The sequence below is a fragment of the Triplophysa rosa genome, linkage group LG12, assembly GCF_024868665.1.
Source record: "Triplophysa rosa linkage group LG12, Trosa_1v2, whole genome shotgun sequence".
NCBI classification, from domain to species: domain Eukaryota; kingdom Metazoa; phylum Chordata; class Actinopteri; order Cypriniformes; family Nemacheilidae; genus Triplophysa; species Triplophysa rosa.
This window is the reverse complement of record NC_079901.1, coordinates 1,375,588-1,388,913: the sequence shown is the minus strand read 5'-3', so window position 1 is coordinate 1,388,913 and position 13,326 is coordinate 1,375,588. Positions and strand designations below refer to the sequence as shown.

The following is a 13,326-nucleotide window of genomic DNA, read 5'->3' as shown; positions in this document are numbered from 1 at the left end:
TCATGAGTGTCAGTTATTTCTTCGATTAACGCAGATCTGCAGGAAAGTGTTGCATTTATTATAGGATGGATATCACACCTCGGTATCACCATGGAAACGCACATACCCACACAGTAGAGATAACAGTCCCCTGAGAAGTAAACATGTAGCGTCTTTCTACATTTAAGCAAGCCTACTGAAAAAGGTCTTAAAAGTTAGTAACAGTAGGATGGCCATCAAATGTGTTTGTGTGGATACTGTCAGAAGTCTTCCAGATGGCTCTGTTTACAGTAGTTAGGTAATAAAGAGGTTTAGTGCGTGGTTTTATACAGAGATAATGAAAAGTACATGTTTTGAAAGCAGTATAATCTTATGATGGGTGTGTTTCATGTATTGTTATTATAGAAGACATGAATTATCATGGTTAGTGTGTACTGAAGTGTAAAAAACTGTTGCAGTTTCTACAATTAAAGGAGTCTCCACTAATATGACTACATCAGCAACTGGTCAAAATAAAGCTGGTACATTGCAAAGTCTGTTTTCACAAAACCAAATACAAGTAGTTTTTTAAGGAATAAAACAGGTTTCATATACAGCCTACACAATTAGTAATGTAATTGAGTGCACCTAAAATACACAGGTAGAAAACCATACACATGGTAAAGTAACGGTTACAAACATCTCGACAAATCAGAGATAGCCATAATGAATATATATTTTAAATATCGTCGTATAAAAAAACGTATATATATAGTAGCTTACATATATCTAAATTTTATATTTAATAGCGTTTATACTTTTATAAACTTATAAATTCAATTACACAATAGTTATGTTTTTTAATTTAGCAATTTATACACCGATGCAGATTTAAGTCATTTGAGCAAAAAAACCCTGATTTATAACGTTGTTTCACAGTCAAAAACTTTAAGCTTCTTAACCGTTTCCATGGTTACTCGTGAAATCTGTGATCCATTGGCAATGTCTTCATGTTGTTCCTGTGAGCGAGCGTTAACTCTGGGTAACCTGCGGGAGGTTGATTAAACTCACCCTTCAAACGGGTTCTGGAACCGACACACCCCGAGTAAGCGAGGTTTGGGTTCATCAACCCAGAGTTCAGGGTTTAGCTGACGGAAAGTTAACCCTGCTTTCTGGAATACCCCCCAGTAAGACACATGAATAATAAAATGTATGTGACCGTGTTTTCAATACAGCGACACGTTCGACCTGATCAGCTGAATGTGACATCTCTCATAGCTAATCTTCATGATAAACTGATTCAAAGTACAGACCACACATTTAAAGAAAGGCAATGTTTATTTGATATTTGGAAAATCACAATATTTACATTTAAAAATACTTGATTTGTGTGAATCTATAGCGTGCGGAATATACAGAGACCTATAGTGAAGAAACAACCCAGAAAACCAAAGAGACTGTCCCCTACAGAATCAGATTAGGGGGTCGAAATCGACAGAGATTCACTGCCAGTATACACTGGTTTGTTGTGGATGACTTAGAAACAACAACGCAGATGAATTTCCTTCTAAAAAGATCAAATTAGGAAAGATGCTCTTGACGAATGAATGAATGTTAAAGACATACAGTATATGCAGAAGATGATGTAAAAGTCTATTGCGAAAGAGAAACAGGTGCAAAAGCTTCTAGTTTACGCTCATCTGTAGGTCTTGCCACCACATTTACCGAGTTTTAGAATTCTAGGTAGCAAATGGTGTTTTTCGGTCCTAATGAGTAAGAACACTTCCAACTCAAATGTGATGTTGGGTCGTTCGTCCAGCAGTAGATTGTGTGACTGAGAGAAGATATTGCCTTGAGGAGAATATACTTTTGCAGAAATACTGCCCGAGTCGCCCACTAAAAAGTATGTTTTATCAGGAGTTATAGCATTAGGATCTGTGTTAGGATGGCCAGTGGAAATTGATTTAGTATGCAGTCTAACAGTTACTGGATTACAGGAGAAGCTTGGTTTGCAGTTCCTACAGGCTTCCGTAGATTCTCTTGATGATGTCACCTTCATCTTTCTCCAGGATGCCTTTATCGATGTAAGCGTCCACCTGCTGGTCCATGAAGTCCCTCAGCTTGGACAGGTCGTAATCTTACAGATCCAACGAGGAGAAAAACATGTCAGTATAGACACATGTATGGAGAACACGACAGCCCTTCTCTAAAGCGTATTTGGTGTCCGACCAGGATTTACACTCAAATAAACATCCTTTTTGTAAGGCAAGCTCTGAACACATTGAATGTTAATAAGCGTGAAGGTTTTGGGGGGGGGGTGGGGGATTAGGGGGGGCTATAAAGGTTGCCGGGTATCATGTGTGCATGTTTGTGAACGTGGGCAGTTTGAATGTCCTAGCACACAAGAGCTGTGTGTTTTCTGTCTCGCTCAGTCTGTGGCCATGAAGAATTTATCACAATCGCTGTACACAGATTACATGTGTGTGTGCAGATGATTTCTGAGAGACACACGTGTGTTCTTAAGAACAGTGATCAGAACATTATTACAGTAACCATGGCAGCACACAGACGCTTTCTGTTCTTTCACAAACACACATCCACCTCCAGAATCCTCCAGATGAAAGTTCTCATGTAAGTCAGTGTTAGTCTACTATGGAAGCATATTGGTAGCTATTTTCAATTTGAAATGCAATACGCAAAATGGCAATGCAGTATGTAAAATGACAATGCAATTGTGTATTTAAATATACATTTGAAATAACATATGTGCAACATTAAGTGCAAAATGAAAATAAAAATTCAATTATATCAATTACATTTGTCAGTTCCTACACTAGTTTTAATGTGTTATTTAAATGGATATTTTTAATGCTCTTTAAGTTGCAAAATGAAAATAAAAATGCATTCCCCGGATTGATTGTATGTGTTTAAGATAGTCGAGCAAAACTGTAGCAAAATGAAAATTCAAGTGTTATTTTCCCTAAATGCATTAACATTAACAGGTTGAACATTTGGGATTGCATTTTCATTACACACAGCACGTTGGGTGTTGTAAAATTCAATGTGGACTTGAAAATGCATTTTGAGCTGGCCATGCCCCCTCCCCGGTATAGCAGCATCGTGTGAGGGCGGAGCCAGCATCGCTCGTTACGTGCATGGATGTGTGGCTGCAGAGCTGATAAAACATTAAATCGCATGCACACGAATTGGAGCACAAAGACAAAAATTACTTGTTCGACCTGATGATGTTAATGCATTTAGGGAAAATAACATTTGAATTTTCATTTTGCTTCAGTTTTGCTTGACTATCTTAAACATACAGTATATAATCAATCCGGGGAATGCATTTTCATTTTAATTTTGCAACTTAAAGAGTGTTAAAAAATATCCATTTAAATAACACATGAAAACTAGTGTAGGAACTGACAAATGTAATTGATATAATTGATTTTGATATAATTGATTTAAAAAAAAAATCATTTTGCACTTAATGTTGCACATATGTTATTTAAAATGAATATTTAAATACACAATTGCATTGTCATTTTACATACTGCATTGCCATTTTGCGTATTGCATTTCAAATTGAAAATAGCAACCAATATGCTTCCATAGTCTACTGTCTCTCAGAGTCTCTGGACATTAATGAAATCTATTGCTGAATTAGATTCATGCTTTTTTCTTTAATAAAATGTGTATCATTCGGACTTTATTCTGGAGTTTCACACATTTTGATTATAACAGGCTTCTGTTGAGTCTGTTTGGAATATGAAGAACAGAATAGAGAGAGAGTTTGCATGTGAAAACACACAGTGATGTGAAGCTCTGAATAACACAGACAGATGTCCGCTCTCGTACGCACAGATCTTTTGTCTATAACACAGCAGATCCGAGTCGCAGCGCTGTAACGGGGCCAAGCTCATTAAAGCCACGCATATTCATGAGCTCTCCCACCCGAGCTTATTTCAATTGCAAAATAAGGGAAAGAAAAGCGTTTTTTGATTCGACCGTTCTTCTCCATGTTTCAAATAAATTGTGTAACTTCACTTTAAAGAAAAGCCCTCAGATGGGTCTGAGAGAGAAAGAGAGACTGGACTCTTGTATTTCATTTCAACTGACCATCATCCCTCTGATCTTTCCACATCAGCCATTAAAAAACATCGATTACAAGAAAAAAAGCAGACCTAAACGTTTTTCAGCTTCAATCCAACCAAGTCAGAATTCTATAATAAACAAAGCCTTATAGATATAAAAAAACAATCACTGTCATGTTCTTAACCTAAAATTCTGAGGAAACAATTGATCTGATGATGTGAAATCTAATAGATATTTACCGTCTTTGTTGCCGTCCTTGTTGTGTTTCTTCAGCCATTCAATGTTCTTGCGGATTGCCTCCAGATAGCTCTCAGATCTACCAGGATGACCTGACAAAAGAAAGAATGACACTTCTGAAATAAACCTGGTGATTTTACGTTCTATGTGTATTATTTAGATTTTTTTTTTTTTTAGATTTAGATTATCGTCATTGCACATGTACAAGTACAAGGCAATGAAATATGACCTCTGCATTTAACCCATCCAGAGAGTAGTGAACACACGTACCCCCGGAGCAGTGGGCAGCTATCACTGCAGCGCCCGGGGAGCAAGTAGGGGTAAGGTGCCTTGCTCAAGGGCACCTCAGTTGTTACCCACCGGCCCTGGGAATCGAACCGGCAACCTTCTGGTCATGAGTCCGACTCTCTAACCATTAGGCCACAACTGCCCCTATTTCAATTCTATCATGAATGTTTGTAATTTTGATGAGAATCTACAGTCAGTTTCAAAATGTCATCCTCCCTCGACGTGAGCTCATAATTCATTCATTACAGTTAGTAGCTACTGCAGCAGTGAGCTGGTGTGAAGATGTGAGAGGATCATACCGTACTCACTGATCTCTGCTGCAGTCTGCTGCACATCTTTGGTTGAGTCTTTCAGGGACTCATACTCTTTCTGCATTTTGGCAGCCTCTGTTTTGGTGTTGTCATCATCATCCGCTGCTTTCTCTGGATGGAGAGGGGGAAAACCACAGTGATGTGACTTGCAGTTTATAATGTTTTATGGGCGTGGTGCAGAGATCTGATGGGAACCAACAAACCAGATTTTCAATCAGAACCCAGGGTGACGTCAGGATTTGAAACCATAAATGGTTTTATGTATTTGATTAAAACATTAGTTACTGTGCGTACACATCGCCAGCGACTCTAGATTTCTAGATTTGGTTTTTCTAGTAACAGTTATAAACAAACCCTGCTGTAACTGACGGGAGACGGATGATGTGAGCTCCGCTGCTTTACTCCTATTGGTGTTCGCTCACGAAAGTCACTCATCATTTGCATAAAATTGAGCAACTCTCAACTTTGTCGCGTTGCTAGACACGCCCACTTCCTGTCGCCAACGGTCACTGTCGCTCGTGTCGCGGGAAGTTGCCAGCTCTCCGTTGAAATGAATGAGATCAAGTCGCTTTGTCGCTAGGTTTCACTGGCTGTGTGAAGGCACAGTTACAGTAACTACATTACTAGAATGTAAACTAAAAATGAACAAGGCTTCTGGCGGCATTTGTTGATCTTATAATGCTAATTTCACCATTCACTAAAACAACTGTAAAACTACACTGTTCATTGATAGTTCATGTTAGCTACATATAGGGTTGGGTATCGTCTGAATTTCATCGATTATGATTCTGGTTATCGATTCTTATCGATTCCCACTTTCGATTCCACAGTTGAAGTAAAATATTTAGATACCACGTATGGTCACTTGTCCTACTCACTGACTGGTTTGCAAAAAATATATATATTTATGAGCACCGTTTTGTGTATACATACACATAGCAACCATGTTTTGTCTGATTTATTACAATTTGTATTACCATAGCTTAACTACATCATGGTTAAAGTGTAGTTACTGTAATGAAACTATGGTCAATTTGTGGTTCCTGTGCTTTATCACAAATTAAAACATGCACATTTCGGAAAATATGCACACAGGAATTGAAATTTTAATTTCAAGTATCCGATTCCTTTTCCTTTCGATTCCTAACCCTAGCTACATATAACCTTATAGTAAGTTTTCTGGATCTTGTGGCAGGCCAGGAACAACTCAACATGTTTTTGTACCTGTAGGGGGCGCAACACTGAGCGGAACCAGAGATTTGCCCAACTTGTTCTTGGTCTGCAGGGCGATCATAGCGTCCAGGTTTTCTGTGTGAAAAAAACAGTAAATCACAATGTGTTCTGCTTTTCTGATATCAGCATGAAGCATGAATAACGATATTTTGTTTTTCACTGATGTAAATAATACACTGATCTCTGTGATTCTGGAAATCCCCAGCTCCATTTTGCATACTTATGCCTCAAACTGCTGATTCACAGTGATCAAATGAGTGATTGGTTATAGGTTTATGACCTCATTAAAACCACATAAACAACATAAAAAATTAGATTTTAAGTCTTTAAAGTCCCAGTGAAATACAAAATTACAATTCCCAATTTGTCATGTAATATTGCAGTGTTTATTATAAATATCTCATCAGTGTGGGTCATTCTCATTTTAAAATTAATGTGCCCTAATAACCTTAAATTAAAATCTGAAAATGCACTTCTGCCCTCTAGTGGCTATCCATGTCAGATGACGTACGTTAGACGGCTTGGGCAGAGCAGTCTGCTGCCAGTTCCATTTAAAAATATAAAAACGCCTGTTTTTGTATATCCAATGAATTTGCAGTTTAAAACACAAGCCACGGCCACCCTTTTCTCATTCGGAATTCACTAGTAAATGTGTCAGAATACAGAAGTAAAAACGACCACAACTTCCGGTTCACAGGGACGTTAATATGAAAATACTGACCCAATTAGCATCTTGTTAAATATTTCTGCCTTGATTTCTTAGATCATTATGTATGAGTGCATGATTCTTCATAATGTCTCATTAAATGAGTGTGTCACCGCTACCCTCCAAACACCTGCCACACAGAGATCACAATCTTGACAATCCAATTCTCTATCATTTTCATCTTTTTGAAAATACTGTCAGTTTTATTGTGGTGATAAGTATGGTTTATTCAAAGACTAAACAGAGAGCAATATCTGCATGTACTCATTATGTGACCTGGAGCTGTTTGCCATAGACAAACACGCACACAGTCACGCAAACACACAATCTGAGGGTGGAAGATTAGGACACAATGGCAGGAGCCTCATCTCATGTTAAAAGCACGATCAATAACCGGACGGCCGTATCCCGGCAACACAGCCTTCTATTTCATTTGATCTGTGCAGCGTGTCATCATGTGCCGCAGGTTGCCTGAGTAACCTCCTCTCTTTAATGCGTAATGGAGAAATCCACTCCGTTATCTGTGTCCTATCACATCTCATTAAAGAAACAGATGGAATTCATTACACGCAATGAACACAGATGTGCTGAACATATATGGTCATGAAACATCCAGCACTTGTGTCCTTTCATGAACAACACCACGTCTCCGGATCGCATGAATCTGTGTATTGTTATCCGTCACATCAGTCAAACTTTTATTCACGTCACGACACTGTCAAGAACACATTGATTTTGACTGACTGTTTATGATTCAACAGCTAAAAAATTCAACCATTTTTTAAATCTATTTTACAGATGAGTCAAAACAATGGGTCTCAAACCACAGCGCAAAGACATCAAGTAGATCCGTTTCAAGCTGACTGAAGACTCAAGCTTTCAGACATCACTGGTCACTAGACTGGCTGTTTTCAGATTCTTTACACTTTCATGTGGATAGAAACTGTAAGAGGTCTACAGTAGATGGCTTTCTGTGTTTTCTTTTGTCTCGCTCTTACCAAGATAAGAAACTCCTTCTTCGGGTGTGATGGTGCCGTATTTCACCATCATCTTCACAAAGTCAATCAAAGTCTTCATGATGGTGATGAGGGTCTCTCTCTCCTCTCGATCCTGATCTGTAACGACGAAACCAACTCAACTGTGCTTCAGATTCATCCTGTGATTATGAAGGAATACTGTTGTGTGTTGTGTACCTGTGTCGAGACTCTTGAGCAGTCTGTAGAAGTTGGGGAAGTACTGAAGGTCCTGCAGTCCATCCTCAGGGTTGAGTTCATTCCTGTCATTTCCGTCACTCACAGTGTCCCATGAGTCATCAGCTCTTACTGTGTCATCTTTGCTCTCCTCCTCCGGCTCTTCGTCGTCATCATCACCACCCTCATCCTCTTCATCATACCGCCGGCTGGGTCTATCTTCCTCATCCTGAACACAAGCAAACAGAGAACTGTTGAGTAAAATGAGAAACCTTTTAGATGTTGATGGGTTGTAGCACACACTCATACCATATTGTCTTCAGTTGCTGTGTTAACGGGGTAGTCCATACTCAGCTCTCCAATCATGTTGTCTTTGGCGTTTTTGGTAATCAGATCTTGCAGGGCTTCTGCAACCTCGTACTCCAGCGTCTCTGCCTGACTGTCTGTGATCTGAAGCACATCACAAACACACACACATCTTACTCCTTCTACTACGATCAGTTAAACAGGGATTACTTTGTGACAGACCATTTTCATTACCCTATAGAGAAATGAGCACATTATGGATGGGTCACGGGTGTCATGGAAACATTTTCATCTAAATTCATGCATTTGGCAGACGCTTTTATCCAAAGCGACTTACATACTGTCCGTTTTTGACAGCCATTCTGGATTCTTAATGGTGCACAACCCTGATTCTGCCATCGGCCAATGAACCCTGATATCACCACTCATCAAAACAAACGAATGAAGACTGATGTCTTACTAGGCCCAGCTTGAGGAGTTTCGAAACAATCCTGTCAAACACTCCTCTATCGTCCTCTTCGTAGATTTTGTTAGCGATTTTCTGGACGATGTCCTGAGCTGTCAGGGGCGTCCCATCCAGCTGGCGAAAGCTCTCAGGATCATCTGAAACAAAACACATAACCACGTCACATCACTCCAATTTACAGAAATGACTTTGCATGAATGTTGCTCGTCAAATGCATGCCTCTCTTAAAATGCTTGATTCTCATTGGTCATCATGACATCATGTATGTTTATAACAACTGTGCAATCGTCTTATATAACTGTGGTTCACTGTGGTGTACATGTGGTAATTCTAAAGGTCCGGGTGGGAAATGAGAATGAATGCGGGAGGACACAGTTGCACAAAATGTAGAGGATTTCCATCATTTACCCATGACATGGCCTTCAAAGGCTGTGCGCATTTCTTACATAAATACAGTTACTCAAGTTTCCTCCATGCAGTGAATTTACAGCACTGCTGACGCTTCACAGACACTGATCCATAGATTTCTATTTCATACCAGGAGAAATCTCACAATGTCTAGAAATGATCAGAAACAAGCTCTCGAAAGCTTTAGATTGTGTTGTTAGGATAAAAAGAGAGACACTGTAGGAGGAGGTGTTATAATAAAATGTGAGTGTTGCCAGCAATTCTTGTCTGTAATTCCAGCAATACAGCAGAAGTCCACAAAAACACCTCCCACTGCACAAAACATTCACTCCATCGGCCATTATCTAGCACACAGATCCAGTTACTGCTCATATGTCTTTCTGTAAAGTCAGCATCAGACTGAAACATGAGACTGATCAAACGTCTGACGCTCACATCAGACACAGAGAAAGAGAGAGAGAGAGAGAGAGAGAGAGAGAGACTTGAGTGTCCACGGGGCCTTTATTCAAATCTGAATTATACTGTTCAAAAGATCATATCACGAATGTCAAAATCTACTTCATCTTTTCAGTTAGAAATGTCTGATGTAGTCAAACTATAACTAAACAGAATTTAGGGTGAACTATAAAAAAACAATTTGTCACCTTGGACAAAAAGATAGGTTTCATCTGCTTTCTAAGTAGTTTTGAGATATGAGCTTCAAGGTTTTTACAATAATGACAGGGGGAACAAGCATCTTTTATACATGAAATGGACAGAAACCTTAAATGTATTCTAAATGTATATTATTAAATAATATATATATATATTTTTTTTAACAGTTCAAATGTAGACAGAACCTTCGATTTCTAAACAAATCACTTTCTTTGGAATAATAAGGTTCTATGTGGCAAAACATTAAATGAAGCAATGACAGTTTACTCATAATTTGATTTGAAACATGACGTTAGTGTTGTAATAATATGTTGACATGTATAAAAAAGTTACATTTCATGTTTTTTATGACATTTATTTCATATTTTAGGAACCTGGACTTTATTTCACAGAACTGTTAGAGGTAAAATGACTCTCTCTCTAGAGATTAATATTACTGAAATAACATGTTAATGTTTAATGTTGCTATTAAGATGTCAAATTGTTGAATTGTTAAAGTCCCAGTGAAATGAATTTTTTTTTCATGAAATATTGCAGCGTTTATTGTAAATAGCTTATCAATGTGGGTCATTCTCTTTTTAAAATTTGTGTGGCCTCATAATCTTCAGTTAAAATCTGAACATGCACTTCCGTCCTGTAATGACTGTCCATCTCAAATGACGTATGTTAGACGGCTTGGGCGGAGCATCTATTAACTCCTCCCCTTCAACTGTCAGTCTGCTGCCAGTTCCATTTCAAATGCAAAAGCTGATTTATACATCCAATCAAATCGCAGAGAAAGACGAAAGCCATGCCAACTATTTTTCTCATTCAACATTCAATTTCACTCGGAAATGCGTCAAAATATGGAACTTTTTTCTTTCAGACTTTATTCGTTTAAGTGTGTAAATTGAGTTATTATTTTTGATTTCTTGCAGTTTACAGTTATGTTTAGGCCTAGGCCTTATATCTAATTGTAATTATTTGTACAAGGGCCCCTCACAAGTTTGCTTAGGGCCCCCAGACGTCTAGGATCGGCACTGGAGTAAATGATGACAGAATTTTTATTTTTGGGTGAACTATCCCTTTAATTTAAAAAAAGAAAAAATAGGGATCATGTGAACCTATTAGAACCGAGTTTAAGTTCGTCAAGATAGACCCTTTTAGCTTTCTAAAAAAGTCCCTAAATGTATAACAACTTCAAGAAAAAAACATCACACAATGTAAGTAAGTGACCGAACAAGAATATGTGAATAACTTAGTTTTACTACGGCACATATACCTGTCCTGCTGTTAGAGACTGACGTTAAATGCTATAAAACATTCAGTGCAGCAGTCTGTAGAGAGAGAGAGAGATAATCCTCTCTCTCTTGATTGACCTGTGGTGTCTGCCACCTGTTCCTGCATTTTAAATCACAGGACTGGATTAGCAAGAGCAATAGATAACATGACTTTTGAACAGCTTGGTTTTTCTTAACCTAACGTATATTACTTTAAAATCAAATTTCCTCAAATACAGCAAAAAAAGCCTCACACAAAGAGATGAGAGAATGTTCAGCATAAACCTGCTACACTTATACAATATATTGTACAAATTTAGAAACACAAAGTCAGGCACTATATATTCTGCAATATTAAATGTCTGCTAAATTGTTATATGACCAACATGTGTAGTTAGCATTTCTCGTTCAATTTTGTGTAAAGAGTAAATATTCATGGGTGTTATAGAATTTGAAGGTCAAAGTGAATTGCGCTGTGGGAACAGTATTCCTCGTGTGCACATTATACTGTGAGGTATTGTCAACAGAGCCAAGGACTGGCTATATTTTATCAGCAGGATTTCTGTTTTCTCACCTTGGTATTTGTAGTCCATTCCATTCTTGGTAGAGTCATAGTCATCAGCCAGTCTTCTGTTTTTAGTGGAGTCAGACTCATCATCCACAGAATCGGACACAGGAGTCTCATTGTTTGACTCTTTGGACTTCTCAGCCAGAGACTTTAGGAAAGTGATGTCATCGTTCTCTGACTTTGACTCCGCCTCTGCTGGTGCCGTTGGCTTGGGGTCTGGATGGATGGACATCACACTGAACCAACAAGCAACTTTCACACTTGTGTGAAAAAAAGCTATTGCTCACTATGAAGTGTTCCTTCAGCACTGATAAGATTATTTCTCACCTGTCTTCCTGATGCTGTCAGCTTCTGCAATCTATTGAAAAAAGCACAATATCGTTTTTTCTGTATTTTTAGACTTTTAAGCATCATGCTCCTTTTAATGCTCGTTTTCTTGGAAACAAATAGTTGTGTTCAAATCATTTTTATATATTTTTTAAAGAATAGAATAAATGACAAATGAAAAATGAACAGTGCTATGTTAATATTGTAATAAAACAATATGTGAATATTTCTGAGATCACACCTGCTGCTCTAATGGTTTCTCTTCTGTCAGCTCTCGGTTGTACACACTCTTATCTGGACATAAGAACAAACACACAAAGACACACAGTCATTAAAAGCAGAGATCCGATCAGGGATGAGTCAGTCTTGACCTTAATACATGACTAGGAGGACAAAACATGCAGGAGAACTACAATAACAGTCTGACTCTAGTATTAAATAGTCATAACATTGTAACTACATGGTTATAACAATAATTTCTTGTAATCACAATCATTATAAACAATTAATATGCAGGGACTTTACTCTCTTTACTTTTTGGTGTTTTTTTTTACTTTAGTCCTTTCAGTTGCAATTTAAACAGTCCTAATGAAGCTGCTACTGAATTATCGGATTACAGGACAAAAGATTAAAAGCCTTTTGAAAACGCAGAGAGCTTCCTATGGAATAACTAATGAACAACTAAATAAAAGCATTGCAACTGTTCCATCGTATCCCAACTTCTTTCCAAAGCAACAACAATCATACACAGAGGTATATTTACACACATATGATTCCTTCATAATAAATAACCCAGTTTCCTGTACATACTGTATACATAGAAATTGTCCTGATTGTTATGACAGTAAGAGGAAGTCATTTACGCAACGATTCGACATTCTGCGTAATTAAAGCCAAACGTTGATTATTGGATGCGATATGTTTTAACTCACCGTCAGGTGTGGGAAACGCGGAGATGTGCGCTATTATTACAGCCAGAAATTGAACCACGACCATCAGCCCTGTGCGTTTTGACGCCATCGTTCCGCTGATGCTGTATTGCTCGTGTTATCCAGGAGATGGGCTCCCTGTTCGGCTCTGTCTGGACGGAGTCGTGCGCAGTGATCCTGGCGCAGTGGCGTGCGCGCTTCAGCGCCTCGCTGTCTATAGCGCTTTAGATGTGCGGGTGCTGTTAAATCGCTGCAGTGCTGAAATCAGGTCGCAGGCTATAATTAAGCTCAGATAAGCTGATGCGAGCTCCCCGGTCCGCGTGTAACGGGTCCTGACTCCAGCAGCTCATGGATGGAGGAGAAGGAGGACGACACGATTACACCCGCCCAT

At 38.5% G+C, this 13,326-nt stretch overlaps 1 protein-coding gene across 2 annotated transcripts; it reads right to left on the bottom strand.

Annotated features, from left to right (window-relative positions):
• Positions 1-1,277: 1,277 nt before the first annotated feature.
• On the bottom strand, positions 1,278-13,326 carry scg3 (secretogranin III). 2 transcript variants are annotated; one of them, XM_057348609.1, is made up of 12 exons: positions 12,939-13,326; positions 12,248-12,300; positions 12,007-12,037; positions 11,686-11,895; positions 8,785-8,927; positions 8,328-8,468; positions 8,022-8,247; positions 7,827-7,943; positions 6,114-6,197; positions 4,878-5,000; positions 4,293-4,382; positions 1,278-2,095 (listed from the first exon to the last, which is right to left on the bottom strand). In XM_057348609.1, the coding sequence occupies exons 1-12, from the start codon at positions 13,024-13,026 to the stop codon at positions 1,977-1,979; spliced, it is 1,425 nt and encodes a 474-aa protein (XP_057204592.1). In that variant the 5' UTR covers positions 13,027-13,326; the 3' UTR covers positions 1,278-1,976. The 2 variants fall into 2 exon arrangements, with proteins under 2 accessions (XP_057204592.1, XP_057204593.1); XM_057348610.1 differs by having other exon boundaries at positions 4,887-5,000; positions 12,939-13,325.